At 46.9% G+C, this 27,040-nt stretch overlaps 1 protein-coding gene and 1 non-coding gene across 7 annotated transcripts in view; both read right to left on the bottom strand.

Annotated features, from left to right (window-relative positions):
* The window catches only part of SMOC1 (SPARC related modular calcium binding 1), a 146,831-nt gene that overhangs the window by 70,700 nt on the left and 49,091 nt on the right, over nucleotides 1-27,040 (bottom strand). For all 6 annotated transcript variants that reach the window (XM_086320015.1, XM_086320013.1, XM_086320011.1 and 3 more), the window contains exons 2-3: nucleotides 8,116-8,281; nucleotides 6,340-6,452 (exon numbers count right to left, since the gene is read on the bottom strand). In XM_086320015.1, the coding sequence (XP_086176141.1) occupies nucleotides 6,340-6,452; nucleotides 8,116-8,281 (279 nt within the window). The remainder of the gene's footprint in view (nucleotides 1-6,339; nucleotides 6,453-8,115; nucleotides 8,282-27,040) is intronic.
* LOC147364097 (U6 spliceosomal RNA) lies at nucleotides 4,599-4,708 on the bottom strand. The gene has a single exon (XR_015135677.1). It is a non-coding gene; the product is annotated as a U6 spliceosomal RNA (small nuclear RNA).

Consider the following 27,040-nt stretch of genomic DNA (forward strand, 5'->3'; position numbering starts at 1 on the left):
CGACTAGAGAAAGGCCTGTGCGGCAACAAAGCCCTAGCACAGTCCAAGATAAATAAATAAGCAATTTTTTTTTAATAATAAGAAAGAATTAGAAAGTGATATATGACATTTTATTATTTTTACCCTCAAAAATGATAAGTACACAAAGGAAGAAAAACCAGTGGGCTGTAGACTTAACAGCTGCTACTTCAAAGAGATGAACTCACTGCCTTTACCTTTATTCCTATGTACTTTTACACTCTCAGAATTTTTTTTTTACAAAGTGTGTGCAGCTTTTCGATTTAGAAGAAAATGAAAATATTTTTTCTTTTGAATATTTGAATGTCTCATATATATATGTTAGTCTCATATATATGTGTGTATATATACATAACACATACACACACATACTGTGTGAAATGAGCGTCTATAACATATCATTCTACTAGCTGCCCAGTATGGCGACGTCATAATTTGTTTAAGCACTTCTCTATTTTGGATATTTAGATTAGATTGTTTCCTAATTTTTGCAACTATAAGCAGAACTTAGATGGAAATCCTTGTGGCTAAATATTTGCATATATTTTTAATTATTTCTTTAGAATAAATTCCTAGAAGTGAAACGTCAAGCTCAAGATTTGGACACAATTAAGGACTTTTGACCCATATTGCAAAATTCTCTCATAAAATGTCAGTGCCAATTTACTTTTTCAAGTATGATGTGGGGCGTAATCCTTTCCCTTCACCCAGGCCTGAATATTACTCTTTTCCAAGTTTTAACAATTTGGTAAGCAAAATGCCACATCATTAGTATTTATATTTCTTTAATTACTAAGGAAAATATCATTCATAGTCATTTATTGGCTATTTGTTATTATTGTATAATCTGCTTATTGATATCTCTTGTCCACTTTTCTACTAAGATCTTTTTCTTCCTGGTTTTTAAGAGTTTTTTAAATCTAATATTAGCCTTTTTCATTAAAGCTAATATACATCATTTGCCTTTTGCTTTGTTTAAGGCACTTTTACGTTCAGAAATCTTCAATTTTGATGTTCAGAAGTGTTTAATTTTTATGTTCATAAATTTTTAATTTTGCATATTTTCTCAATAATAAAATCACTCAGAATTCCAAATTACTGACTTATAACTGGGCATTTGAAATACACCCAATTGTACATGTAGGGTCTTATATACTAGCTACTTCATGGTATGTTTTCATATCTTTTCTGCATGTAAGCTCCTTGAAAGCACAGGCCATGGCATTTCTTGAATGCCCCAGAGCAACCAGCTCATAACCCAGAACAGAGCAGAGTTCCAAATGTCTGAGATGAAAAAATATTGTGTCTGGGATCTGCTTTGAAGCAATCCAGTTTGGCGTAGGAGATGAAAATAGGATAAAGATGAAACAGAATCAGCCAGGTGTTAATCATTGTTGAAGCTGGGTGATGGGTACATGGGGTTCATTATGCTATTATTTCTACTTCTGTGTGTATATATACACACACACACACGTATTTTTACAGAGGCAGGTGGGAGGCACGTGTCCTGTAGGTTGCAGAATCTTAGTCCCCTGATGAGGAATCAAACCCATGCCCCCTGCAGTGGAAGTCTGGAGTCTTAACCACTAGACCACCAGAGAACTCTGGCAACTTTTCTGGATATTTAAAAATTTCCATAAGCAAAGGGACTTTTTTATGTCTACTTGATTGATTGGCCAACAGCATCAGAGAGGGGACTTCTGGAATAACGATGGCAATGCAAATTAATTACATATACATCAAGGACACTTTGGTAGCATAAAAAAGTTAAGAGCATAGGCCTTGAAATTAGGTAGACCTGGGTACAAATCCTTAGTGACCTTGAACTTGTTATTTAACCCCACTGAAACTCAGTTTTCTGGTATAAATAAGGGTATTAATAACCACCTCAAAAGGTTCTAGTAAAGATTAATGAGTGTAAAAATCAATGCCTGGCAGCAAACAGCACTCAATAAAGAATTGCCATTACAATTATTCAGTGATGCACAAGCTTGACAAGCCAACATCCTAGTGGTGGTGATCCGATACCATTCCTCTATGGCTGTGATTTCAGTTCATCATATTGGGCAGCAGACAACAGCTTGGCAAAGGACTCGGAGAACAGATGTCAGGAGTTAATATTCCTGATACCCAGAAGAGAAAGCAGACAGGACCACAGCAAAGGACAAAATCAGTAGCTCCCATCCTCACACAGCAGGTCATCAAAAAGCCTTAACTCTATATTCCAGTGATGCAACCAAGAACAAGAGTGATGAAGCCCTTATAACAGCAGGTCATTCACAACCTAGACCAAACACTGGTATCATCTGGAGAGCTTGAAATAATCATAATGTCTGGGTCCCTCATTATGATTTAATGACCTGAGATGTGGTCTAGATATCAAGGTTTTTAAAAACCTGATGTTCTAGTGTTTACCACTCTGCTGTTTGAGTTGGGGTGCAGGGTAGCAAGAGAAGAGGTCAAGGGAAAACAAATTAGAGAACAGAGACCACTGCATCCCATACGAACCCCATTAAAGCCAACCTAGTCATGTAGTCCCAAGTTGTATCCCATGCCAGACAAGCCCAGTCCCATGAGGGTCCCCTCCATAAACTTCAAGAGCACATTACTGTATAATAATTCACAGGACAAAAATATGTCATTAACACCAGGATGCATGCATGTCAATAGTCTAAGCAATGTTGAAATAATGGACCTGGTCTCTGGTTTTGGTCTTAAAGAAAACAAAACCAAAATAAGTCCAGGTCAGTGATAGTGGAGGTTGGGGGAGGCAGAAAAGCATTTTTTTTTCTCATAGCCTTTTGGCAGCCTGTCAATGCAATTGAAGCACACTCAAAGAGACAGCCTCATTTTGTGAAGTTATTGCAGCGTCTTTGATCAAGGGAAAGAGCACATCCATTTCAATCACTGTGATGGGGTCGGACCGGCTGTCTGGCTGCCTGGCTGCCCACCGGGGTGAGCCAGCCTCCAGCCTGCAGACACATGGCAGCGCTTAGCGTGTCAAACAAATGAGGGGCTCTTGACTGCCTATCCAACCTCTGCTGAACTTCAGGGGCCCCCTCACTTAGCAATTCTGCCCAGACTAATCTGGAAGTTCCCCTCCCCGGCAAACACCACCTGGTCCAGCCTGGCCTCCCTCAAACAAAAGCTGGCCAGCGGCTGTCTGTCACGAGGCAGCAAATACTTCAGAACCAGGAGGGCAGGGGTCAACCGTTCTCGTAAGCAACACACTCAGGATTACAGAAGCCTACAAAGGGGGGAAAAAGGATTCTGCCTCCTCCCTATTACCTTGACCCCTGTCTCAGCCCCAAATGCAGCTGCAAGAGGTTTGATATTCTCCCGCATACGTGAATTTTCAGTACAAAGATCACCTGGGTTCTTTTCACTAGAAAAAATGATAAATAAAGAACCCATGGAGGAAAGGTGCAACAGAAGATTTTCTTTTTCTTGGGTGACATCGTCTGTAACATCTTGAGAAGATCTGAGTGACAGAACCAGAGTAGAGATGGGGCTAATGTTGATAATGGCAGATATTTATACAGTATTTCTGTGTTCCAAGCATTTCACATGTGTTGACTTATTTAATCCTTATCACTACCTCATGAGGTAAGCTACAGTAATAATAGTAATAATTATAGTAACATACAAAATGTATAATATAATAATTTGTCGTTGTTTAGTTGCTAAACCATGTCTGACCTTTTGTGACCCCATGGACTGTAGCCCCCCAGGCTCCTTTGTTCATGGGACTTGCCAGGCAAGAATACTGGAGTGGGTTGCCATTTCCTTCTCCAAGGGATCTTCCTGACCCGGGGATCAAACCCACGTCTCCTACATTGCAAATGGATTCCTGCCACTGAGCCACCAGGGAAACCCATGATAATGATAATTACTATATAAAATAATAATAGAGATAATAATCTCTACTTGACACTTAAGGAAATTACGACCTAGAGAAATTAAATGATGTGCCTGAGGGGTGGGTGGATTCACGCCCAGGCGGTCTGGCTCTAGGAATGGTGCGCTAGCCACAGCAGTAGACTGCCTTCCTCTAGTCCACACCTCAGAGCCTCCTTTACTTTTTCTTCAATAGGCATTTTTGTTTCTATCAAAAAGAAACCAACCAGTGTAATATTCAAATTAAAGGAGAGAACTTGACTAAACTCTAAGAATGGAATTTTACTATGCATTTGTTTTATGTTGCTGCTGCTGCTGCTAAGTCGCTTCAGTCGCGTCCGACTCTGTGCAACCCCCAAGGACTGCAGCCCATCAGGCTCCCCCGTCCCTGGGATTCTCCAGGCAAGAACATGGAGTGGGTTGCCATTTCCTTCTCCAATGCATGAAAGTGAAGAGTGAAAGTGAAGTCGCTCAGTCGTGTCCGACTCTTAGCGACCCCATGGACTGCAACCCACCAGGCTCCTCCGTCCATGGGATTTTCCAGGCAAGAGCACTGAAGTGGGGTGCCATTGCTTTATGGAGATATGAGTTTAAATATTTTTATAAATTCATCTAAAATTTTGCACCATGTGTTTATTTATTATGATAGCTACACAGTAAAGAGCTACATTTCTGGGAGAATTTTGAGAGGGGGTAAAATCAAGATAAAACAGGGAATGCTTTGCACGCAGGGGCCGTGCTAATCTTCTCTGTATTGTTCTGATTTTAGTACATGTGTCCCCAAAGCGAGTGCAGAGAGCATCCTTTTAAGCTGCCAGCTCGGAGAACAGCAGTGTGGAGGGCTCCAAGGGAGCCTGGGTGCTGGAGACATCTGAGCGTGGCTCCCAGTTCCTGGACCACTCTGCCTCCCGCTGTGGTTGCATCTTCTGTAAATGAGGATAGCAACACCTACCTGGCAGGCTCGTGGTGAGACTTAAGTGAAAAGATGAATAAAAGCACCTCTCACAGGGCGGGCAGCCAAGGTCAGTTTAACTCCGTGGCTATCAATCTTGGCTGAACACTGGAAACTTTAAAAATTACAAGGCCCCGTCCCTACCCCACCACCTCCACCAGCACTCGGCCTGAAATCAGCAGTCCCCTGGGCCCAGGCCCCAATGAAACCTGAAAACCAGCAGACCAAAGGCCAGACCCATCCTTTCCCTCCTCCCCCACCCCCTTGAAAATTATGGGACGATTACAGGGAAACTTTGAAACTCCCAAGGCGCCCGCCTCCAGCCCTCTTGTGGCAGAGGTCCCCAAACGACACTACATTCCAGTGGGAGTCACCCTGTCCCAATCCAGTGGCTGACCCACCCTGTCCAGTGACCCTCCCCACTCTCACCCAGCTGTCTCAGCCCCGCTACACTGTCCCCAGCTCCAGCCTGAAAGCTCTACCACCCCTTTGTCCCACGCTGCCTGCGTTCCAATCTGTGCCAACTTCAACATAGCCAGCATTACTTTTACCCAGCCTCCAGCCAGAAGATCACACTGGATCAGAGGGAAGACTGCCTGAAAGGAGATTTTAGAATCTGAGTGCACGCATACATGAGTGCACACGCATGCTAGCACAGACACCACACACACACATGTGCACGTAGATACCATATACCACACAGCACACACGTATACCACACACACACACACACACAGACAGCCTCCACACACACAGAAACCACACAATACATGCACAGACACACATGCAGATACCACACACCTCACATCACACACATACACCACCACACCCAGGCATACACACATGCAGGCAGAAACCACACCACACAAACACAAACACACATGCACACAGATATAATACATCACGCACATATACCACGCACCCACACACATACCAGAAACCACACAACACCCAGAGAGACACACACATACACAAGAAGCACACAACACACACAAACACCCACCCACAGGCACACATACACCATGCAACACTCATACATCACACACACATACACGCACTCCACAAACCACAGACACTTTACATTCAAAAGGAACATGGCTTCAGTTGAAGCTTGGGACAGGCTGAGAGGTGTGCAGAAGGGGTAGCAATGAACAGTGAAGGGAATACAGAGGCTGCCCATGGAAACCCACGAGGATAAGAAAAAATAACCAGCCTACATTTGACAGAAGAGAACAGTGAAGACGGGCAGCAGGAGGATGGGGACAAAGCAGTGCTAGTTTCCTGGCTCGAACTTGCACAAGCCTTTCAGGACCCACTGCCAGCGCTGGCACCGAGTGGCGGGGGGCCCGGGAGGGGACACAGGCACGGGGGTGTCACAGAGCCCTCGTCTGTTTCCAGGAAGCAAGGCTCTCGGGGCCCTCCTGCTCCCAGGCCCCCACGACCCGGGGCCTGAGAGAGTAGCCAAGGCCTACCTGGGTAAAGGAGCCATCCTCGGTGCACTCCGGGACAAACACCGCCTCCTGGGGCTTCTTGGCTTGCTCCAGGGCCTGAGCCCGCTCCAGGCGACACTTGCTCTGGCCAGCGTCTAAAGAGGGAGGTATGCACATCAGAGTCACTTGGACCCCACACAGGAGCCACAGACTCCAGCTGTAGAAACGCTGAGAGAAAAGCACTGTGTTGTGGGGGCCCACACACCGCCACACATCACACACACACACCACACACATCCAGACATACACACACGCAGGCAGAAACCACACCACACAAACACAGACACACAGGCACACAGACATATCAAAGTGGCTGTTCCAGGAACACGAATGCCCCACAGCCTCACCTGCCTCTTAAAGGTATTCTTAGAAAAAGTCAGGGGGGTCATATTTATACCCAGTTCTGTTTATTTCTTTTCTCCCAGACATCCCTAATCCCTCCTAGGGGAAAAAAAGTTCTACTATTTTTCACTGACTTTAAAAGCGTGCAAGCCCAAGGAGTCTCAAAGATGTCTTGCAATTCAAAACCTGCAAGCTCTTTTCTTTTTTTTTCCTGGCACCACCATGGATTTTTTTTTTTTCACTATTTATTTGTTTATTTATTTATGTGACTATGCCAGGTCTTAGCTGTGGCATGTGGGATCTAGTTCCCTGACCAGGGATTGAACCCAGGCCCACTGTACTGGAACACAGAGTCTTAGCCACTGAACCATCAGAGAAGTCCCCAGCAAGCACTTTCTTTGGGAAATCAGAGGCCCTAGGGCAGCCGGCTTGCTGCTGCTACTGCTAAGTTGCTTCAGTCGTGTCCAACTCTGTGCGACCCCATAGACGGCAGCCCACCAGGCTCCCCCGTCCCTGGGATTCTCCAGGCAAGAACACTGGAGTGGGCTGCCATTTCCTTCTCCAATGCATGAAAGTGAAAAGTGAAAGTGAAGTCACTCAGTCGTGTCCGACCCTTAGCGATCCCATGGACTGCAGCCCACCAAGCTCCTCTATCCATGGGATTTTCCAGGCAACAGTACTGGAGTGGGGTGCCACTTAGCCTCCCACAATTTCTGTAATAGCTCTGATCAGTCCACGGGTCACAAACTCAAATACCAACAGGGCGTAGGAAAGCGATACAAATTAGAGAAGGGGCTGGGTGTATTAAGCGTGGCGCTCAGCGTGGTGGCACCACAGGGAATGCTGTGGACTGTGGCGAGCTGGAGAACAGGCTCCCTTTTAAAGGAGGTAGCCACTCCTCAGCAGCAGCCACACATTTGCCTTGAGGGAGGGAACACAGACCTCATATCACCACACTTTCCAATTTTTTATGGGAAATACAAACATCCAGATTTTTAGGTTGAATTTCCCAATTTTTAAATGTTGTCTCAAACGTTTTTAATATGTTTAAATGTGTGAGCAGACCAAACAAAACACATCTGTTGGCTGTCAATGTGGAATCCCTAGTCAAGAGCCAGCCATCATGTTTTGCCATTTTAAGCCTCTCTACAAAAAAAAAAAAAAAAAGATTTATAAAAATTAAAAGCAATAGCCAAATAGCAGCATCTCTCTAAGCTCTGGTGGCAGTGTTTAAAAGCCAGAAAAGTACTTATCTTTCAGTGGGCCAGTCCTCCTTTCCATATTCCCTGGTGGAAAGGGTAGGGGAGAGGCTGCCAAATGAACAGACTCATTCTGAGCTCCCTCCTCAGGAGTGCCCCACGCAAGGAGTGTGGTACGCAGGCCTGTCTCTCCTCCGTGGGGCACGTGCACACTCACCTTTGCATCTGCCTCGATGCGCCACAGCCAGGGTTGGGTCTCGGCACTTGGCTCGCTGGTACTCACACATGGACTCGTAGGACCTGCCGTCGGAGGCGCAGACAGGTTTGGGTTGGGTCCTGGAGCAGTGGAGGTTGCACTGAGGGTCACGGTCACTTATGAGAAACTGGGTTGGAAAAAAAAAAAGGTTAAATGGTACAGGGCTGACTTTTGCAAGAACAGGAAAGATGAGTTCACAATTTACAATACTAATTTGCCTTTGGGAAGCAAGTCCAGAATAATTCCAAAGTTATTAAACCCTAGAAGTGGTAGGAAGCCAAGCGACCACAAACTCTAACCAAGGACGGCATCCTGGACTCAGTAACTCACATGCAGGACCTCATTAACCCTATGAAATAGGAACTACCTATTTTTTAGATAAGGAAACTGAAGCCCTAGAGAGAGGTAACTTGCCCAGTTTCACACAGTTCTAAGTGGTGAGTCTGAACCTAGGCTGGTCAGAGGTCAAGTCCAAGCTTCCACCACTGAGAACTTCAGCCTCTGGTCCACACTGATGGTCTCTGCACTTGGCCCTATTTGGGTACCTCCCCAAACCAGGAATGCACCAGGAATCTCTACTCTCTATCTTTGGAAAGTTTTATTGTCTAGAAAGTATTACTGAGCCCCCAAATCTATCACCCTTCCATTTCTGCCTACTGCTCTCTGCCAGAATACGGGTTAAGTAATTTTCTATGAGAAGGGAATTTCCTAATTTAACATGAACATCATCATCAGATTGTGAAATGCTGAGTTAAAGTTTTCTTTACAGCAGGACTTCCCAGACACCTTTGGTACATTCTTATGCATTATTAATCTCCCAGAGGTACAGTAAATTAAAGATAGATAGCTGTAAAGTATTTGCTACTCTTCCCGTTGAGTGTGGAGTCTTCCCTTGAACCTGGACTGGCCTCAATAACTTGCTTAACCAATAACATGCTGTGGCAGTGATGTTGTGTGACGTCTGGGCAAAGTCACGTGACGCTTTGCAGCCTCCTCCCAGGTCTCTTGCAACACTCAGCCTGGGGGAAATCAGCCACCACGTAAGAAGCCCAACACTGAGACCACCATGCTAGGAGGAAGCCCAAGCTAGCACGGGGCAAAACCGAGTGGAGAGAGAAATGCCCAACAAACACAGGCACAGAGACATGTGAGTGAAGAAGCCTTCAAATGAGTCTAACTTCAGCAGTCACTTCATTGTAACTAACAGAGATGAAAAGGAGCAACTGCTTGAGAGAGCCCTGCCCAAGCAAGACCCGCCCAGCTGAGCCCAGTCGACCCACCAGAACTGTGAGAGATAATGATAAGTTATGTCATTAAGTTAAAATTCTTTTTATTGAAGTACAGTTGATATATAATGTTTCAGGTATGCGGCAAGCCATTAAGGTTTGAGTAGTCTGAAACAGAGCAATAGCTAACCAGATCAAGAGCATATATGATGCTGTATCTCTCAAACTTATTTGACCATGGACCCCCTTCTCGGTGAACCCCTGTTCACAACTGTAGGATACAGTTGGAAAATAATAACTGGATTCTACAACCCATGAGCTTCTGTTGAAGAACCCATGATTAGACTGCATGGGCCTTGAGAGCTGGATCCACTTTCATTCATCCCTCTATAGCAGAGCTCCAGACACACTGAAGGCTCTTTGTCAGACTGAACTGAGAGAATGAAAAGCCCATCGTGGCACATGGCAATGTGGTGCACACACCTCTGGCCATCAGTGATGTTAGATTTGACTGGATAATCACACCACACTCATAAAGGTTTGGGAAAGGTATGACTACACCCCCTATTTCTATCTGCAGGCCCTTCGTGTGAAGCAAACAGATGAGAACTTGTTGATCTTTTTCCAGAACATCCAAGGGAGGTCCAGAGGCAGTACCCTTCCCTTCAAAGGAGCACATGGCCCATACTGGCCAAATCCAAAGAGAGTCCAAGCCTGTCAGTGAACACACAGACCACCTCCCAGCTGTAAACCCAGTCCCTCCCACTCTCCTGACCACACGCTTGGATGCTGGCTGCTCGGCACAGGGAAGCAGCAACTGAACTGAGACCACCCTGCACACACAGGCTTATCAGGATAGACAGCACGATGCAGCCTCTCTTCAGATGCTCTGGACAGCCACACTCACACGTCCAGCCTGAGTCCTGTCCAAAGCTCAAAGGGAATGTCCTGATAGTGTCTTAGTGTCCCCAGGTAACATGTGATGGCCCAGCGGGTAAAGAATCCACCTGCAATGCAGGAGACACAGGAAATTCAGGTTCAATCCCTGGGTTGGGAAGATCCCCTGGAGGAGGAAATGGCAACCCATGCCAGTATTATTGCCTGAAAAATCCCATGGACAGAGGACCCTGGCAGACTATAGACCAACAGGTTGCAAAGAGTCGGACACGACTGAGCGACTAAGCACGTCCCCAGGTAAAAAATCTGTCATATGTAGTCATCTCCCGAGGCAGCCACACTCCCAGGCTGCCACAGAGGAGGGATGAGCAGACGGAGAGAGGGGCAGGCAGTGTCGTCCACACTTCAGACCCTTGGGTGGTGCTCCTCTGTCCCTGGGGACCTTCACAGGGTCTCCTGCCCTGGTATGTCTGACCCTTCTCTGGCCTCAGCTGTTCCTGCTCTGACCTCACTCTGCTCACTGCTTAGTGGGGCACCCTGGCCTGCCTTCCAGGTCCCATTGGCTCTTACCCCTAGGCCTTTATTTTTACTTAATATTTTCTTTTCTTTCTTCCTTTCTTTATTCAGCTATGCCAAGTCTTAGTTGCTGCATGCAGGATCTAGTTCCCTGACCAGGGACTGAACCCTGGTACCCTGCATTGGGAGCCCAGAGGCTTAGCCCCTGGATCACCAGGCAAGTACGCCCCCCACCCCTGCCTCAGGCCTTTAGACACACTGTTCCTTCTCCCTTTCCTCCCGCTGCTGCTCAGATTTGGGCTCATCTGGGAGGCTCTCCCTGACTCTCACAGGTGAGGACGGGTCCCCCTATAAGAACCTCTCACACCTTACTTTTCCTTCAGGGCTCTTACCACAGTTTGAGGACAAACTGATTTGTGGGATTTGATTAGCAATGGAATCCCCCACTCTGAGCACCAAGAAGACAAGGAGACTGTCTCTTTCAGCCTGTGAACACATCTCTGGCATCCAGCGCCATGCTGGGGCACTTGATTATTTGGGGGCAAACGCATCCCTGCAGCGGTCTTTCCCACACGACATTATGACAGGCATGGTCTCCCAGGCTCCTGTCATCCCTGGTGGGGAGCGGGGGTGGGGTGGGGGTGGGGGGTCCCTGGGCCACTCCCCTACCCCGCCCCCAGGCCCTCCTCTCTGAGCTTCCCCCTTCCTCCCTCAAAACATGGTGGGTCGAGGTGGGCCACAGCCTCCTGCCCTAGCTCCACTTCAGAACCTAAGTTATATCTGAGGCTGAGAGGTGGGTCTCTTCTCTCACCATCCCCTCCCCAGGCCCCTCTGCCACTCCTGCCTTCCCAGCCTTGGACCAACTGGGCACCAGGGAAAACTTGGGACCCAAGGTCCAGCTGAATGATTCAGGCTTAGAAGCCCTGGTCGTGGGCACCTGGGTGGGCACAGGACCCAGGGGGCTGCAACCAGCAGAGCTGGCCTCGAAGTCTCTCTCCCTCCCTCAGACCCACTCCTAATCTGTGTGCAGCCTGGAAAAGCAGCCACCTGGCTCCGTCATCCTGCCTGGTGGGCAGCCGGCGCCGGCCAGAGATCAATGCTCTCACACCCTGGCTTGCAGGCCAGCCAGTGGCCTCAAAACTGTCCCAGAGCAGGTCAAGACACTGCTATCCCACCGCTCTCTCCTGGTCCATGGGAGTCGGGGTTACTTCACAGAAAGCGAGACCTGTTTGTTAGCAACTTTGCATGTCAATCTGCACGAGCTAGGGAAGGGCTGGCTCTCACAATCACACAAGGATAGAAATATCAGTATCTTCCAACACCTGGGGAAGTCAAGAAACTCATCCTTGGTCACAGAGAAATTTGGTAGCCAGACCTTGTCTGAAGAGTGATAAGACCTGATAATAATATGTCACTTATGATATGTTAACTAATGTAACCTCCACAGTAGTCCTAAGAGGCAGGGTCAGTGCTGAACTTGACACCCAGGGCCTGGCTCCAGAGCCACAACTTCTAACCACTATACCACACTGCCTGGCAATATTGTAGAGAAACACTGCAAACAGAAACTCTAACCCAATTGAAAAACTGGATTCAGTTTCGGATTAGCAGATACAAACTGCTATATATAAAATAGATAAACAACAAGGCCGGAATGTATAGCACAGGGAACTACATTCAATATCTTATAATTAACCATCACGGAAAACTAAACAAATAAACTGGATTTCCAAGTCAAAAACTATTTACCCAAGAGCTTACTGCAATGTAAGACACCAGCTGCTGAAGACTCAGTTAGGACGGCCCTGCCCTCCATGCACTTTAAACCTGCTGTAAGTAGCTCCTCACATGGCTCTCTTCACCTTCAAAAAAGAGGGATTGAGCATTGCCTCGCTGTTTCCTCTGTAGCTCACAGGAGAGGGGAGATACGGGCATCCCCGTGGTGGTGAACTATGGGCCATAAATTTAGTTTGGAAATGGTTTGCTTTGGGCCAACGGAAATGCCACGGCAGCTGTGCCAGAGACCTGCTTCATAACTCAGAGAGCACTGCCTAGAGATGGACAGGTTAAAGGCAGCTTCAGAATAAGCTCCACCTGCTCTCCCCTCTCCCCGAGATCCTTCCTGGCTTCAGAAGAGCTCCCAAAAGGGTCCATCCAGAAACGACTGGCCCCCAAGGCCAAGTGAAAAAGTAACAGAACAGCCCAGGACCATTGCTAAAGACCGTCTCCAATCATTTGTGGTGTCTCATCTTTATCTGTTTTAGGAACTGTGGGTGTTTGTGATTGCTTTCCCCCCAAAAAAGATGAGTTTTATAAAATGGAGCTTTTATTATTATTATTCAGGTATAGTTAATGTTGAAGCTGAAACTCCAATACTTTGGCCACCTGATGCAAAGAGCTGACTCATTTGAAAAGACCCTGATGCTGGGAAAGATGGAAGGCAGGAGGAGAAGGGGACGACAGAGGATGAGATGGTTGGATGGTATCACCAACTCAATGGAGATGAGTTTGAGTAAACTCTGGGAGTTAGTGATGGACAGGGAGGCCTGGCATGCTACAGTCTATGGGGTCGTACAAAGAGTCGGACACGACTGAGCGACTGAACTGAACTGATAGTTGATTTACAATACTGAATAAGTTTCTGGTAGAAAATGCAGTGATACGCAATTTTTAAAGATTATACTCCATTTATAGTTTCATAAAACATTGTCTGTATTGTCTGTGCTGTATAATATACACTTTTAGTTCATTTAATTTATACATAGTTGTTTTTAACCTCTTAACCTTTTACCTCTATCTCACCCCTCTTCTCTCCTCTCTCCCCACTGGTAACCACTAGCTTGTTCTCTGTATCTGTGAGCCTGTTTCTTTTTTATTATATAAGTGATGTCAAACAATAATTTGTCTTTCTCTACCTGACTTATTTCACTAAACATGATACCCTCCAGGTCCATGCCACATTGTTGCAAGCGGCAACATTTCGTTCTTTTTTATGGTTGAGTGGTAGTCCATTGTGTGTGTGTGTGTGTGTGTGTGTGTGTGTGTGTGTATCATCTTCTTTGTCCATTCACCCATTGATGGACACAAGTCGCTTCCATATTTCCATATCTTGGAACAGTAGAATGACCAGGCCCTAATAGAATCACCCAAACCTCCAGGGGCCCTAGGACACTGTTCGGTCATCCACTGATCTAGTTCTATACTTAACAACCAAGCTCTATGATGCGCCCTGCTCTGCAAGGTATGGAAAACAGAACACAACCAGCATAGTCCTGTCCTCAATGAGCTTGCACTCTAGGGTATCGAGAACAAGCAACCTGACATTGACCATGTTAACAAGGGAATAGGAAACCACTGGAGGAAGAGAAGATTTCATCCTTGGGACTCTGCAATGCCACAAAGCCACAGAGCCCAGTAAAACTTTCTGCAATGATAGACACGCTCTATATCTGTGCCATCTAGTTTATGGAAGCCACAAGCCATGTGTGGCTATGAAGCACTAAAACATAGCTAATGCAACTGAGGAACTAAATCTTTGGTTGAATTTAATTTTAGTTAACTTTGAATAGCTATATGTAGCTAGTGGTTGCCAGATTCAAGAGCACAGCTATTGCAAGGGATAGGGGATGGGGGCGCGATGGCTCACCCTCGCTGGAGTTTCTCCTAGTTGAGCCAAGGTACAACAGATTAGACCAAGAAGCAGATTCTGAGATAATTTCTGCATTTGGAAACTGGACATGAAAACATGAATTTATTATTTATAGGTTTCAACAAGAGAACATCCCAGCAGTTCAACACAGTCCACCTAAAGTCACAAAGGCAGATTTTTTCCTCTCTTCTTCAGAAGACAGGAGGGACAGGATGGAAGTCCCCAGCACCACCCATGACTGGGTCATTTCTCCCAGCACACAGACAAAACTCAAAGTCTGAGTCACCCTGCTGGGACTGAACTCCCAGGCCAGAGAAGTCTGCTGTGGGCTCAAGAGCAACCAGAGTCGGTGGAAATTTTTGGAGTTAAGCAGAGGCAAACCGTCTCCCCAAAGAAGCAAACCATTTCCCTCTGAGGAAGAAACAGCATTTTCATAAAAATCTTCACAACCCTTCCTTCTTCCTCACCAAAGGACAACAAAAACAAAATAATTATGTTAAGTATGATTGTGTAATATGGGAGCCAGACAAAAGGGGCCAAGACAATTGTGCATTTGCAAATGGCTCCTATTCCCTCCCTCTCTCCTTGGGGAGTGAGTGGTTCCAAAGCAAACACGCAGAATTTTCGTGTTCTGCTCACATTTGTAAAGTAGGACAAGCACTTGAAATATATTTAAACAATCCATCCTTTCTACTGGAAAATTAAGCTACCGATGGGGACTATCTTCACCAGAGAAGAGACGTGGGCAAATGAAATCAATATTAGATAACAGTCCCTTCTGTCTGAAATGTGTACATGCTGATCCTTGCCCTCAGTTTCCAGCAGAGTACAATGTAAACCCTGCCACAGCTTTTGCTCAGGGAGACCATTCCACTACCACAAACTGTGTTGGGTTTAACAGACTGCCAAGTTTCCATGACAACAGAGGGAACAACAGAGGCAGCCTAAGTTTCCATTGGGGAGGAGATGTTCGATTCTTTATAATAGGGAGTTGGATTCACAGTTCTACCTGTACCATGCTGATTTCACCAGCATCTAAAATTCTAAAATGGCATTTTGCTAGTAACATGCCTACTTCTATAGTTTTCTCAAGTGAAGAAACTGGGGCAGGAACCATACTATACAAAGCAATGGTCTGGAAGTGTGAGATCCACAACTTGGAAGAGCAAGCAGCATTCCCTTTATGATGTTGTTGCTGTTGAGTCGCTAAGTTGTGTCCAACTTTTTCAACCCCATGGACTGTAGCCCACCAGGCTCCTCTGTCCATGCGATTTCCAAAGCAAGAATACTGGAGTGGGTTGCCATTTCCTTCTCCATGGGGTCTTTTGGACCCAGGGATTAAACCCATGTCTCCTGCATTGTAGGCAAATTATTTACTACTGAGCCACCAAGGAAGCTCCTCTTTATGATATCAGACTCAAAAATCACAGGCCAAAGTCAAATAATTTGGGTTTTTTAAAAATAAATTCATTTGTAACACAGCTTCAGTTACTCACTTTTAACTTTTTTGTTTCACTTATAGATTGCTACAAAACAAACCATCCCCAGACTTAGTGGCTCCAAATTATTCATCATGTCTCTCAATTCTGTGGGTTGGCTGGGCTCAGCTGGATGGTTCTTCTGCTCCACATGGTTTTGGCTGAGATAACACACAGGCTTCATTCAGCTGGGAGCTTGGCTGGGGCTGGAACACCCACTGTGACTTCACATACTGGTGCCTAGTTGGAGTGGCTGAAGGTGCAGAGGGCCTGGTTAGGTCTCCCTCTCCAGAAGACTTTGTTCTTTTATCCACATTGATTTCTTTCAATCCTTAATCTCTTATCTAGATGTCTAACTTTCTGTCACCAAATTTTTTTCCCCATCCAAGTTCCAGTTCCACACTAACTGAAGTTACCACTCTAAGAAGCAAACGCTTTCATGTTTTAAACACCACTGTTAACTTCCTCAGACCTCCTGCTACACTGTCTTCACACATCTATCAAAACCTTCTACATACTCCGTTAACATTTATGTATGTACATGTCTAGAAAAGACTGTGTCTTATTCCTCTCTATACACACAGGGCCTAAGCCAGAGCCTGATCCAATGCAGTTGTTTAACACATGTTTGAAGAATGGATGGGGGAATATCAAACCTTACCTAAAAGATATCCCAAAGAAACTCCTTTTTCTATCACTTACTGTAAAAAGAGATATTCTTTGTCAAACTACCACCAAATGCTTAACACTCGCAAATTTTTTTTCCTTTTTTTTTAAAGAATCATCTATTATATAAAGGAAGCCATACATTAACCACAGGACTTTCCCCTTGAATTAAGGAGGAAAAAATTTCCTGAGCCATTGAAAAGAATGCAGCTGAGTGGCTGAGACAGTGTCCATGGAATTCATTCCCAGTGAAACTGGTGTTAGCCTGAGAATCCTCCTCACAAAACTTGGAAGTCACTCCACCCCCCAGATAACTCACGTCACCCACAAGACAGGCAGTAATCTGAGATGCCCAAGGTTGCTAAGCCTGAAATGTGTACGTTAAGGCAGGAAACCCTGACAATTTAACAGCCAATGTGATTAGCACTCTGGTTTTTCTGGCAGCTATAATATGCATGTACTTGAGTAAAAACAAAAGGCAGATTCATTTATAAAAAATATTTTTGACACCCTGAATTTACTTTTTTTCCATAGACTCAACGTTGTAAATAATGGTGAGTGTCCCAGCCCAATATGCTAATGTCGAATTGGAAGGAAGAGAAGGAGAAGGAGCCTTCCCCGTGTGCCTGATGAGTAGGTAACAGGCACAGTCAAGGCTTCCAGGGCCAGGCCCCCCAGCTGGGTAGAAATCCCTGGCCCTTCACACTGTTCCTTCCTGCCTCAGGACTTGGCACGTGTGGACCCTTTTCCCTGGACTGTTTCCACCTCATAAACTCCTATTCATCCTTCCAATCTCCATGCAAATGCAGTTTCCTCAAGGCATTGGTCTTCTCTGTTAGGTCAGGACCCTATGATAAGCCTCCACACACCCTCTACTGTCCACTGTGGCCTGTGTCACGATTGAAATTAAATGACCAACTATTTAATTATGCATTTCGTGCCCCCTCCTCCCCACTAAGCCACTGCTCCCTGCAGGCAGGAACCATGATCTGCTGGGTGTCACCCTGCTGGATCCCCAGTGCCTGGCAGGGGCCTTACCCAAAGTGGGTGTGTAATAAATATCTATTGATTGAATGAATGAAGAGGAAACTGAGGCTCAGCCAAGTTAAGCTAGTAAGTGGCAGAATACATCTATAAGTCTGACTCAGTGGCCCAGATTCTCTCTATGACACTACATGGCCTCCTTCAAGGCAGGATGGTCAGGGCTGAGCCCTGGAGGCTGGCTGGGGAGGTGGGCAGGAGTGGGGGTGGGTGGGACAAAGGGAGCTCTGCTGTTAGCTCTGGTATCAGTGGCAGGGTTCTTGGCGGTAGCCCCTCTGGTGGACAGGAGAGGAGACTGGCTCTGCAAGCAAAGAGAGCTTTCCTAAGGGAGGGAATTTTTTCCTCCTTATGTTTGTAAGTCCAAGTCCAGCTCAAGGCTTTAGTACTCAGGCACTAAAAAGCATTTCTGGGAGATAAATCTACTACTGGAAGAGGGGGAAAGGCCACTCATGGAGCCAGTAAGTCAAGAAGCACACTCCAGGACGTCCGGCTGCAGCTCGGCCCTGTCCCAAGCTGGCCCTGTCCGCCTGCTGTCACCGGCTTCGCCATCTGCAGAACCGGGTTTCGGCCCTGTTCTCTGGGGCGGGGGCCGCGTCCTTGGGAACGAGGAGGAGCCGAGTCACATGAAGACATCCCTCGCCCACCCACTATCTAATCCATCATCGGCCCTGAAAATCCACATCCCCACTTTTGCCCGCGCTCTCACCCTTCCCTGACCTCACAGCCCCCGCATTTACACAGGTGCACAGGAGGGCCTCGCTCAGGGCACCTCAGAGCAGTCCCAGAGATGGAGGAGGGGAGATAAGGGAGGTCAAAGCGGGTGGGGGCTGCAGCGTGGCGGTGTCTGCTCTTCTTCTCCACACCTCCCCGGCAGGGCCTGACAACAGCATGCCGATTAAAGGGCTTTTCATGCTGCTGAGGGAAAGCAGACGGCCCCCTCCAGCTGCTGGGCAGCTGGAAGCGCTTGTGTTGTTTTAGCCAGGAGAGGCCTGACCCCCATCACCCCAGCCCCGCCCCCTCCCCAAGGGAGGAATTCCGTGGCCACCCCGGCTTGTCCACCCAGCTTCCCTCCTCCACTCTGTCCCCCACAGCTCTGGAGATGATCAAGCAGGACCCAGGAGACAAGGCTGTCTTACACCAGGTGCCATTGTTGGGGAGGGGTGAGGAGGTGGTCAGTGGGTTCAACAAAGCAGCTGAGACCCTGGGTGGAAAGAAGCACTAACAAGGTTGCAAAGGTAAACCTCCTGACTCAGACCCCATCCATATCCCCAGGCCATGCCCCATGCCAGCCTATCAGAATGGCGAGCACAAATCAAGCGTGAGTTAGGGCCCAGGCCATCAGATTTCTAAAATATGAAGCCTTCTTCTAAGTGACGGAGCCAGACTCAAAAAGCTACATACTGTCTGATTCCATTTATGTGACATTCTGGAAAAGGCAAAACTATACAAATAGAAATCAGATCTGCGATTGCTGGAAACTGGACGTAGGGGGAGAAAAGGAGAAGTGGTGATATGCTCTATCTTGATTATGGTGGTGCTGATACAACTACATAATCTTGTTTAAAAACATCAAAGTGTACACCTAAAAAGGAGGAAGTGTACTGGATGTAAATCATATCTCAATAAACAAAAAAGAGAGAGAGAGAGAAAAGCACAACCCCCCCCCCAAAAAAAGGCATGAAACCTCCCATAGGCACACAAAGAGGTTTCTGGAAATTTTTCTGCCCACTCCCTTCAATGATCAAGCACCATGCAAGGTGTGTTGGGGATTGTGAAAATAAACAAGAACCAAGGCCCTGCCCCCAAAAGTTGATCCAGTTGCCAAGATGGACATGTGTACAGCTAACTTCATCGGGACAACATTTTCCAAATCAGCAACCAGGAAGCAAAGCCTGAGTCACAAACAGACGAAAGGAGAGAATATTTGAAAATGGGGTGCCCGGAAATCCAAGATGTGAGATGCCTAACTCTGAGAGAGAGAAGACAGGAGAGGAAGGAAAAGGAGGCATTCGTTCAGCAAAGAATAACTGAGCACCCATGCTGAGTGTTGGGGGCAGAGCAGACAGAGCAAGAGACTAACACAGACTACAAGGAAGAAGGAAGATTTCTCAGAAAAGGGGCTGAATCTGGGTGGCAAAGGATTTCCCCAAGCAGGAAGGCACCCTGAGCAACAGCAACAAAAGGTGCACAAAAGTTAAGCACAAAATTCAAAACATAGTTTCGAAATGACCATTTATAGAGGATACAAAGCTTTAGGGCTAGGGTGGGGGTAAGATCATGGAGGGTCTTGAAACATCCATTTGTCTTTTTTTTCCTTGAAGAATTGGAAGCCAGTGAAGAAAGTAAAAGATAAAATCAGAAGATCAGACGGGAGCTTTAGAATCTCTGGCAGGGATCTGAAAGACAACGAAAACACTGATTCAAAAGTTCCTATGGCTGAACAGAAGAACAAGAGGAATCCCGAAAAGAGGGGGCATATGTGGGCCAAGAAAGTGGCCGATTGAGACAACTGGATGAGATTAAAGCACCAAGAACCAGGTAGCTGTAGGGCTGCTGCCCAGAGGAGACGGTCTGTGCTCTCCATCACAGCCCCACCGGATTTCCGCAAGGCTAGGAAGGCAAAGGCAATGGCACCCCACTCCAGCACTCTTGCCTGGAAGATCCCATGGATGGAAGAGACTGAAAGGGCTGCAGTCTATGGGGTCGCTAAGAGTCGGACACGACTTCCCTTTCACTTTTCACTTTCATGCATTGGAGAAGGAAATGGCAACCCACTCCAGTGTTCTTGCCTAGAGAATCCCAAAGACAGGGGAGCCTGGTGGGCTTCCGTCTCTGGGGTCGCACAGAGTCGGACACGACTGAAGCAACTTAGCAGCAGCAGCAGCAGCAGGAAGGGAAAGGGGGGTGTGCCACAAGCATGCGTGTCAGCAAGGAAGAAGGAGACACAGAGGACAGGTAGGGATGAAAACATTTCTTTGAATGAGTGGAATCCTTTAGCTTAAAATCTGTTTAGGTGTTAGCCCTACAGGGTATCAAGCCTTCTGATCAGAGACACAGAGCATTTATTTTTGTTTCCTGCTTGCAACACCCCAGTCACTAAATCCCAGCCAATGGAACTGAGGGCATAGAGAAAGTCACCCGCCCATCCCCCATGCCCCATCCCTCAAAGTCTGCCACCAGCATAAATAAAAAACTCCTCTCTCTCCAAATCAAATAAACAGTACACTATCCAGAACCCAGATTTTTTTTTTTTTTCAGTTCTCTCAGTCCATTAGCACTGGAAAAAAAAATAAAGGTTAAGTCAATGGTATTAACAAGGAACAACAAATTGGTCTTGTATTCAAGATGCATTCAGGAGATGGCGATTTACAAGAGAGAACTCAGACGTGGGATTCAAAGCCCAGAGGACCGTGAAGGTGTTCTTAGGACCTGTTTTGTTCTAGGCACTCCACCTTGCATCCCAATGACACACACGTCTGGCAGTCAGGGTTTGCTAAATTCGCTCTATCTCTCTACCCGGCAAGAGCAATTTATCCCACCAAGGCTAGTGGCTCCTTACACAGTTACCCTTGGATGCTCCCACAGGCTCTGCCTAGGGCCATGCTCCAAGTTTTCCGTGGGTTTTTCTAAGAATGCAACTATCTCACACAACACTGAGCATCCTGGCTAGTGGCAACATGGCCCAGACACGACTCCTGCACATCCTGGCCCTGCCCACCGTCCTCTGCCCTCCCCCCACCACTAGCAGCATTTTACTGATACGCGACATTTGTTTATATCCAGGGGAATGAGGGATGATATTGGTCAGGCTTGGGGGTAATGACTATTGTGGGAGAAGACTGGGGTTGGTCCTGATCCAGCCAGGTGCTGGGCAGTAATTGAGCCCCTCTGGCTGGAAGGATGAAGTCCCAAAATAGAAGTGTTTTCACGGGAGGCTGAGTGAGATTATGGGGAAAGTAGGAGGTGTGGAAGTTCAAGATCACTTTGAGAGATTCTGGGTGTACATAGAGCAATTTCAGGGTCTAGGTGACCAAGAGACACAGAAGCGAGGCAGGTCCTTCCCCCCACCCCCCAGCCTGCCTGAAACCCAGCCTTGCTCTGGCAACTGAACCAACAGCTTTGGCAACAGCTGGGAACAGTTCCATTGGCCCAGGCTCGGGTGTTCTCTTGATGCATACTGCCAGCAGTGAGGTTCCTTTTAGGCAAAGGGGGAAATTATGACTAGTTTGTGGAAGCACCCCAAAGTAGAGACTGAGAGGAATTGGTGTTTGAGCAGATGAGGGTCTTGTTTCCTTTGTAATTTGGGAGTAAAGGCCGATATGACGTCATTTTCTCATCAACAGACAGAAGAGACTTGGAAATACCAGTTCTAAGAGAGATGCTAGTGGGAATGCAGGTCCACTCAGCAGGCTGCAGGAGTCAGACAAGCACCAGAACATAGGGAGATTTGCAAAGACCAATTAAACATCCAAAACTCCATTTTCCAAAACGGCAATACCAGATACAGCTGTCAGGCTCCCAAGCTGGTCTACAAAATGCCTCAGTAACTTGTTATGTGGCTAAAATAAAACTACTAACTCACAGCCCAGAACAGCAGGGTGGGAGTTGGATAGCCTCCACAGGGCTGGTCATCTGTTTGTGAGCTTAGGCCTGAGTGTGTCCACTGTACAGACACACACACGTGTGTGTACACACACTCACACACTTGCTAAGAGCCCTGAGCAAGTACTCTTTTGTAGGGCATAATCACCACCTCTGGTTCAACAGTGTAGGGTTAAGAACATTGGGTGGGGGAAGCTGCTCACTAAGTTACTTGCTAAAACAATGACTCTGGAAGTCTTCATTTTCCTCTCCTCGTAAATTTGCTCTGCATTGTCAGCTGTAAGTCCTTTAACATCACAAAATGTTCCTTAAAGGAGGGGAATGGCACTCTGTTTAGTGAACCCCATGGTTCCCACAGAGGTCATGATCAGACGCTCCTGCCCCCTCAACAATGGGTCACTTGTGCGGGTGATTCCCTACCAGCGTGGATCCTGCCCCCACCCCTCACACCGCCCTCCCCCCAGTTTTTCTGAGTGGTGGAGAGGCCCCAAAGCCCACTTTGGCACTGAACCCCTTAACCTGAAAAACAGACTCTGGTCTTGGCCAAGTCTCCCTCCTTGCCTCGCTAGAGGGCTACCACCTCACCATCCACCCCTTGGAATTCTTGGTGCTGTTGCTGCTGTTGGCGTTCTGCCGTTAGAAGATGTTTGTCCACTCACCCATTTTGCAGTTGAGGCCTCTAGCCTTTTCCTCTTACTGCTCCCCTTATCATCACAGAAGGGCCCCCAAACTGCCTCACCCCAGCCCACCCAAGATAAAAGACTTCCATACAAAGTCTAAACACAGCAAGAAGTATTACAGGCAGGCGTATTACACCCTCTCGGCCCCTTTGAATTACTTCATGGCTCCATGATAACTAAAGGGAGAAACGGGTGTACTTTCAATGTCATGGAATTATCACGGAGGAAAATGTCATTTTAATGCCCATCTTGCTTGGACCAGATCCTACAGCATATACACACAGGCTCATCTTCATCTCTACTTAAAGAGTGGAGCAATTTATCCTGACAAGGAAGATAACAGAGGGGGAAAAAAACACTTTATCCACAACACTTGAGGAAATCCACTCCCTTACAGCGCTAAGCCCTGGGGATGAGAGCTGAACAAGCACAGACTAAAACAAACAGAAGAGGAAATCCCAGTCCTGCTATGTCATCAAATTATGTGGGGGCGTGTGTGTTTCCTTTTTACTGCTATTTCCACTGTCATCTTGAGACCCTGGTGCAGCGTGCCGAGCTCCAGATCACCAAACACACAAGCAGAGACACACACACCCAAGGCCTTCAAAGTCACTTACAGACAAAAGAGAAGAAAGAGTGGAGCCCACGTGGGACGGCCATGTGCCACATAAAACCTGATGCTGTCACATGTCTCCAGGCTGAGAGTCCCTGCCGCGCAGCTCAGACAAGGATTAATTACTGCTGTCCAGAGCCCAGGCTCACATCTTACTTTGCACAAGTGTGAGGCTGTTCTGGGCAGAGGAGAAATCCTGTTGACCCAAACTGGGGCCAAAGAAAAGTAAATACAACCATGTCAGGTTCTACAGACAGGAAAGGAAGCTGACTGGAAACCCAGAGCAAGCCCACTCCTGAGAGAGAGAGAAAGAGAGAATGGTTCTTCCAATCCTTTCAGATCCTAGGCACAGAGAAAAGTCTTTCTTTTAAGAATTAAAAACTTGTAATTGACTTTTGAGGACCTTTTTCTTTCAGTCCAGACATTTCTGGAGTTCAGATCTTCCTCAAATGCTGGATGAGTGACCTGACGGAAAGGAACATCTACCTCTGCGCTTGGCAGATCCCATCTGAGTAGCCTATCCTGTGGAAACGAGGTGGCAAGGGGCAGGCCGGAGCCACTCAGCAGAGCCTGCAGGGCACGCTGGGCAAGCCGGCACAATCCCAGGGAATGGGACTGCTCAGGCTTTGTGCTTCAAGGTTCATGCCCCCAGAGACAACATGCTAAAGACTGTTAATCCAGGCTCAAAGGGGTCTCAGGGCCAAGGAAATGCTCATAATATAGAGTAAATAAAAGCAAAGCAGAATATCATATGTATGTGTGTGCAGAGAGATAGAGATAGGTAATACTCAGATGTTCAAGCTGGTTTTAGAAAAGGCAGAGGAACCAGAGATCAAATTGCCAACATCCGCTGGATCATTGAAAAAGCAAGAGAGTTCCAGGAAAACATCTATTTCTGCTTTATTGACTACGCCAAAGCCTTTGACTGTGTGGATCGCAATAAACTGTGGAAAATTCTTCAAGAGATTGGGAATACCAGACCACCTGACCTGCCTCTTGAGAAACCTATATGCAGGTCAGGAAGCAACAGTTAGAACTGGACATGGAACAACAGACTGGTTCCAAATAGGAAAAGGAGTATGTCAAGGCTATATATTGTCAGCCTGCTTATTTAACTTATATGCAGAGTACATCATGAGAAACGCTGGGCTGGAAGAAGCACAAGCTGGAATCAAGATTGCCAGGAGAAATATCAATAACCTCAGATACGCAGATGATACCACCCTTATGGCAGAAAGTGAAAAGGAACTAAAAAGCCTCTTGATGAAACTGAAAGAGGAGAGTGAAAAAGTTGGCTTAAAGCTCAACATTCAGAAAACGAAGATCATGGCATCCAGTCCCATCACTTCATGGGAAATAGATGGGGAAACAGTGGAAACAGTGTCAGACTTTATTTTGGGGGGCTCCAAAATCACTGCAGATGGTGACTGCAGCCATGAAATTAAAAGATGCTTACTCCTTGGAAGGAAAGTTATGACCAACCTAGATAGCATATTAAAAAGCAGAGATATTACTTTGCCAACAAAGGGCCGTCTAAGTCAAGGCTATGGTTTTTCCAGTGGTCATGTATGGATGTGAGAGTTGGACTGTGAAGAAAGCTGAGCACCGAAGAATTGATGCTTTTGAACTGTGGCGTTGGAGAAGACTCTTGAGAGTCCCTTGGACTGCAAGGAGTTCCAACCAGTCCATTCTAAAGGAGATCAGTCCTGGGTGTTCATTGGAAGGACTGATGCTAAAACTGAAACTCCAATACTTTTGGCTACCTCATGCAAAGAATTGATTCATTGGAACAGATCCTGATGCTGGGAGGGATTGGGGGCAGGAGGAGAAGGGGACGACAGAGGATGAGATGGCTGGATGGCATCACTGACTGGATGGACATGAGTTTGAGTGAACTCCGGGAATTGGTGATGGACAGGGAGGCCTGGCGCAAAGAGTCGGACAGCACTGAGCGACTGAAATGAACTGAACTGAACTGAAAGAGAGACAAGTGTGTGTGTTTAGACATACATATATACATGCATACACACACACACACATATATATGTACACATGTTTACTTAAGGATATCTTCTTTGCACTCCAGAGACGGAGAGAGACAGAGAGGACAAAAAATAGAAGGCAATACACCAACATGTTAACGCTGGCTCTCTCCAAATGGTGGGAATATAGATGGGTTTGTCTGGTGTTTTCCTTTATGCTGTTGTCCAGTTGGCAACTCTTGGCAATCCCATGGATGCCAAGGCCTCCCTGTCCCCCACTTTGCCCAAGTTCACGTCCATTAACTTGGTGATGCCATCCAGCTACCTCATCTTCTGTCTCCCTCTTCTCCTTCTAACTTCAATCTTTCCTAGAAACAGGGTCTTTTCCAATGAGTCAGCTCTTTTCCTTTAGACTCTTCATTTCCCAAGGTTCCTACAATAAGCTTGTTTCAAGGGAGTTTGAAAGTGAAGAACACTCAAAACTGCACTGACCCAGGCCTGCCTCTTTCAGCTAAGCTGCCACCAAAACTGAGGCCAGGGGCTGGGAGAAGCTTGCCTCCCTGGAAGTGGGAGGGGAGGGTGCCTTCCTCTGGGCTTTTTTATCTCCTGGCGTCTGATCAGCTGTCCTGTTCTGCATCACACACACAGCTCTTGTAAAGAAGACACAGAAAGACTTGGCCTCCTTTCCATGGGCTGTCATGCTGGGCCCGGATGGTCCCTCCACCCAGGCAACAGCCTGGTCACCACGTCATCTCCTGCTCCAGTTCAGGTGGCCGGGTGAGGCAGTCTCAACCTTCCCGACTGAAGGAACTCTGACTCTCATCTTCCAGTCCAACACTGTGTATGACAGGGTTTGCCAGTGCATTCAGCAGCCTTCCAAAGGGTGCACGTGTGGCCTGCATCAGCCATCATACTACAAGGTGATGATGGGTGCTGAGTATGCTGTCTTACGGGGCGGGGTGGGGGTGGGGGTGGGGGCTGGAGGAGAATGGAGGAGAAGTGTAAGTCCATGCCTAAAAATGAAGCCTTGGGGGACAAGCAGCTCAACTTCAGGTATGGGAGGGAAATGGGCTTCCCCAGTAGCTCAGTAAAAAAAAAAAAAAAAAATGTTCCTGCAACACAGGAGCTACAGGAGATGTGGGTTTGATCCCTAGGTCGGGAAGATTCCCTGGAGGAAGGTATGGCAACTCACTCCAGTATTCTTGCCTGGAGAATTCCATGGACAGAGGAGCCTGGAGGGCTACAGTTCATAGGGTCGCACAGAGTCGGATACAACTGAGCACCTTAGCACGCATGCACACATAGGAGGGAAACAGAGGGCCATCTGTCCTCCCATTCCTGCAAGATGCCTTTAGAACAAAATTGTCCCTGCATTTCCTTCCTTGCAAAATGAATCAAAACTTGCAAAGTTGTTTTGTATCCTGGCTTCACAAACTGCCACATTTATTCATGGGATAAACATTTACTAACCTTTCTATGGACCAGGCGTGGTGCTGGGCAGTGGGTGCAGTAAGGGACACAGTGACATGGTTCCTG

Source organism: Bos grunniens, chromosome 10 (genome assembly GCF_055505025.1).
Source record: "Bos grunniens cultivar Pamir isolate PY7600 chromosome 10, Bosgru_T2T1.0, whole genome shotgun sequence".
Classification (NCBI taxonomy): Eukaryota; Metazoa; Chordata; class Mammalia; order Artiodactyla; family Bovidae; genus Bos; species Bos grunniens.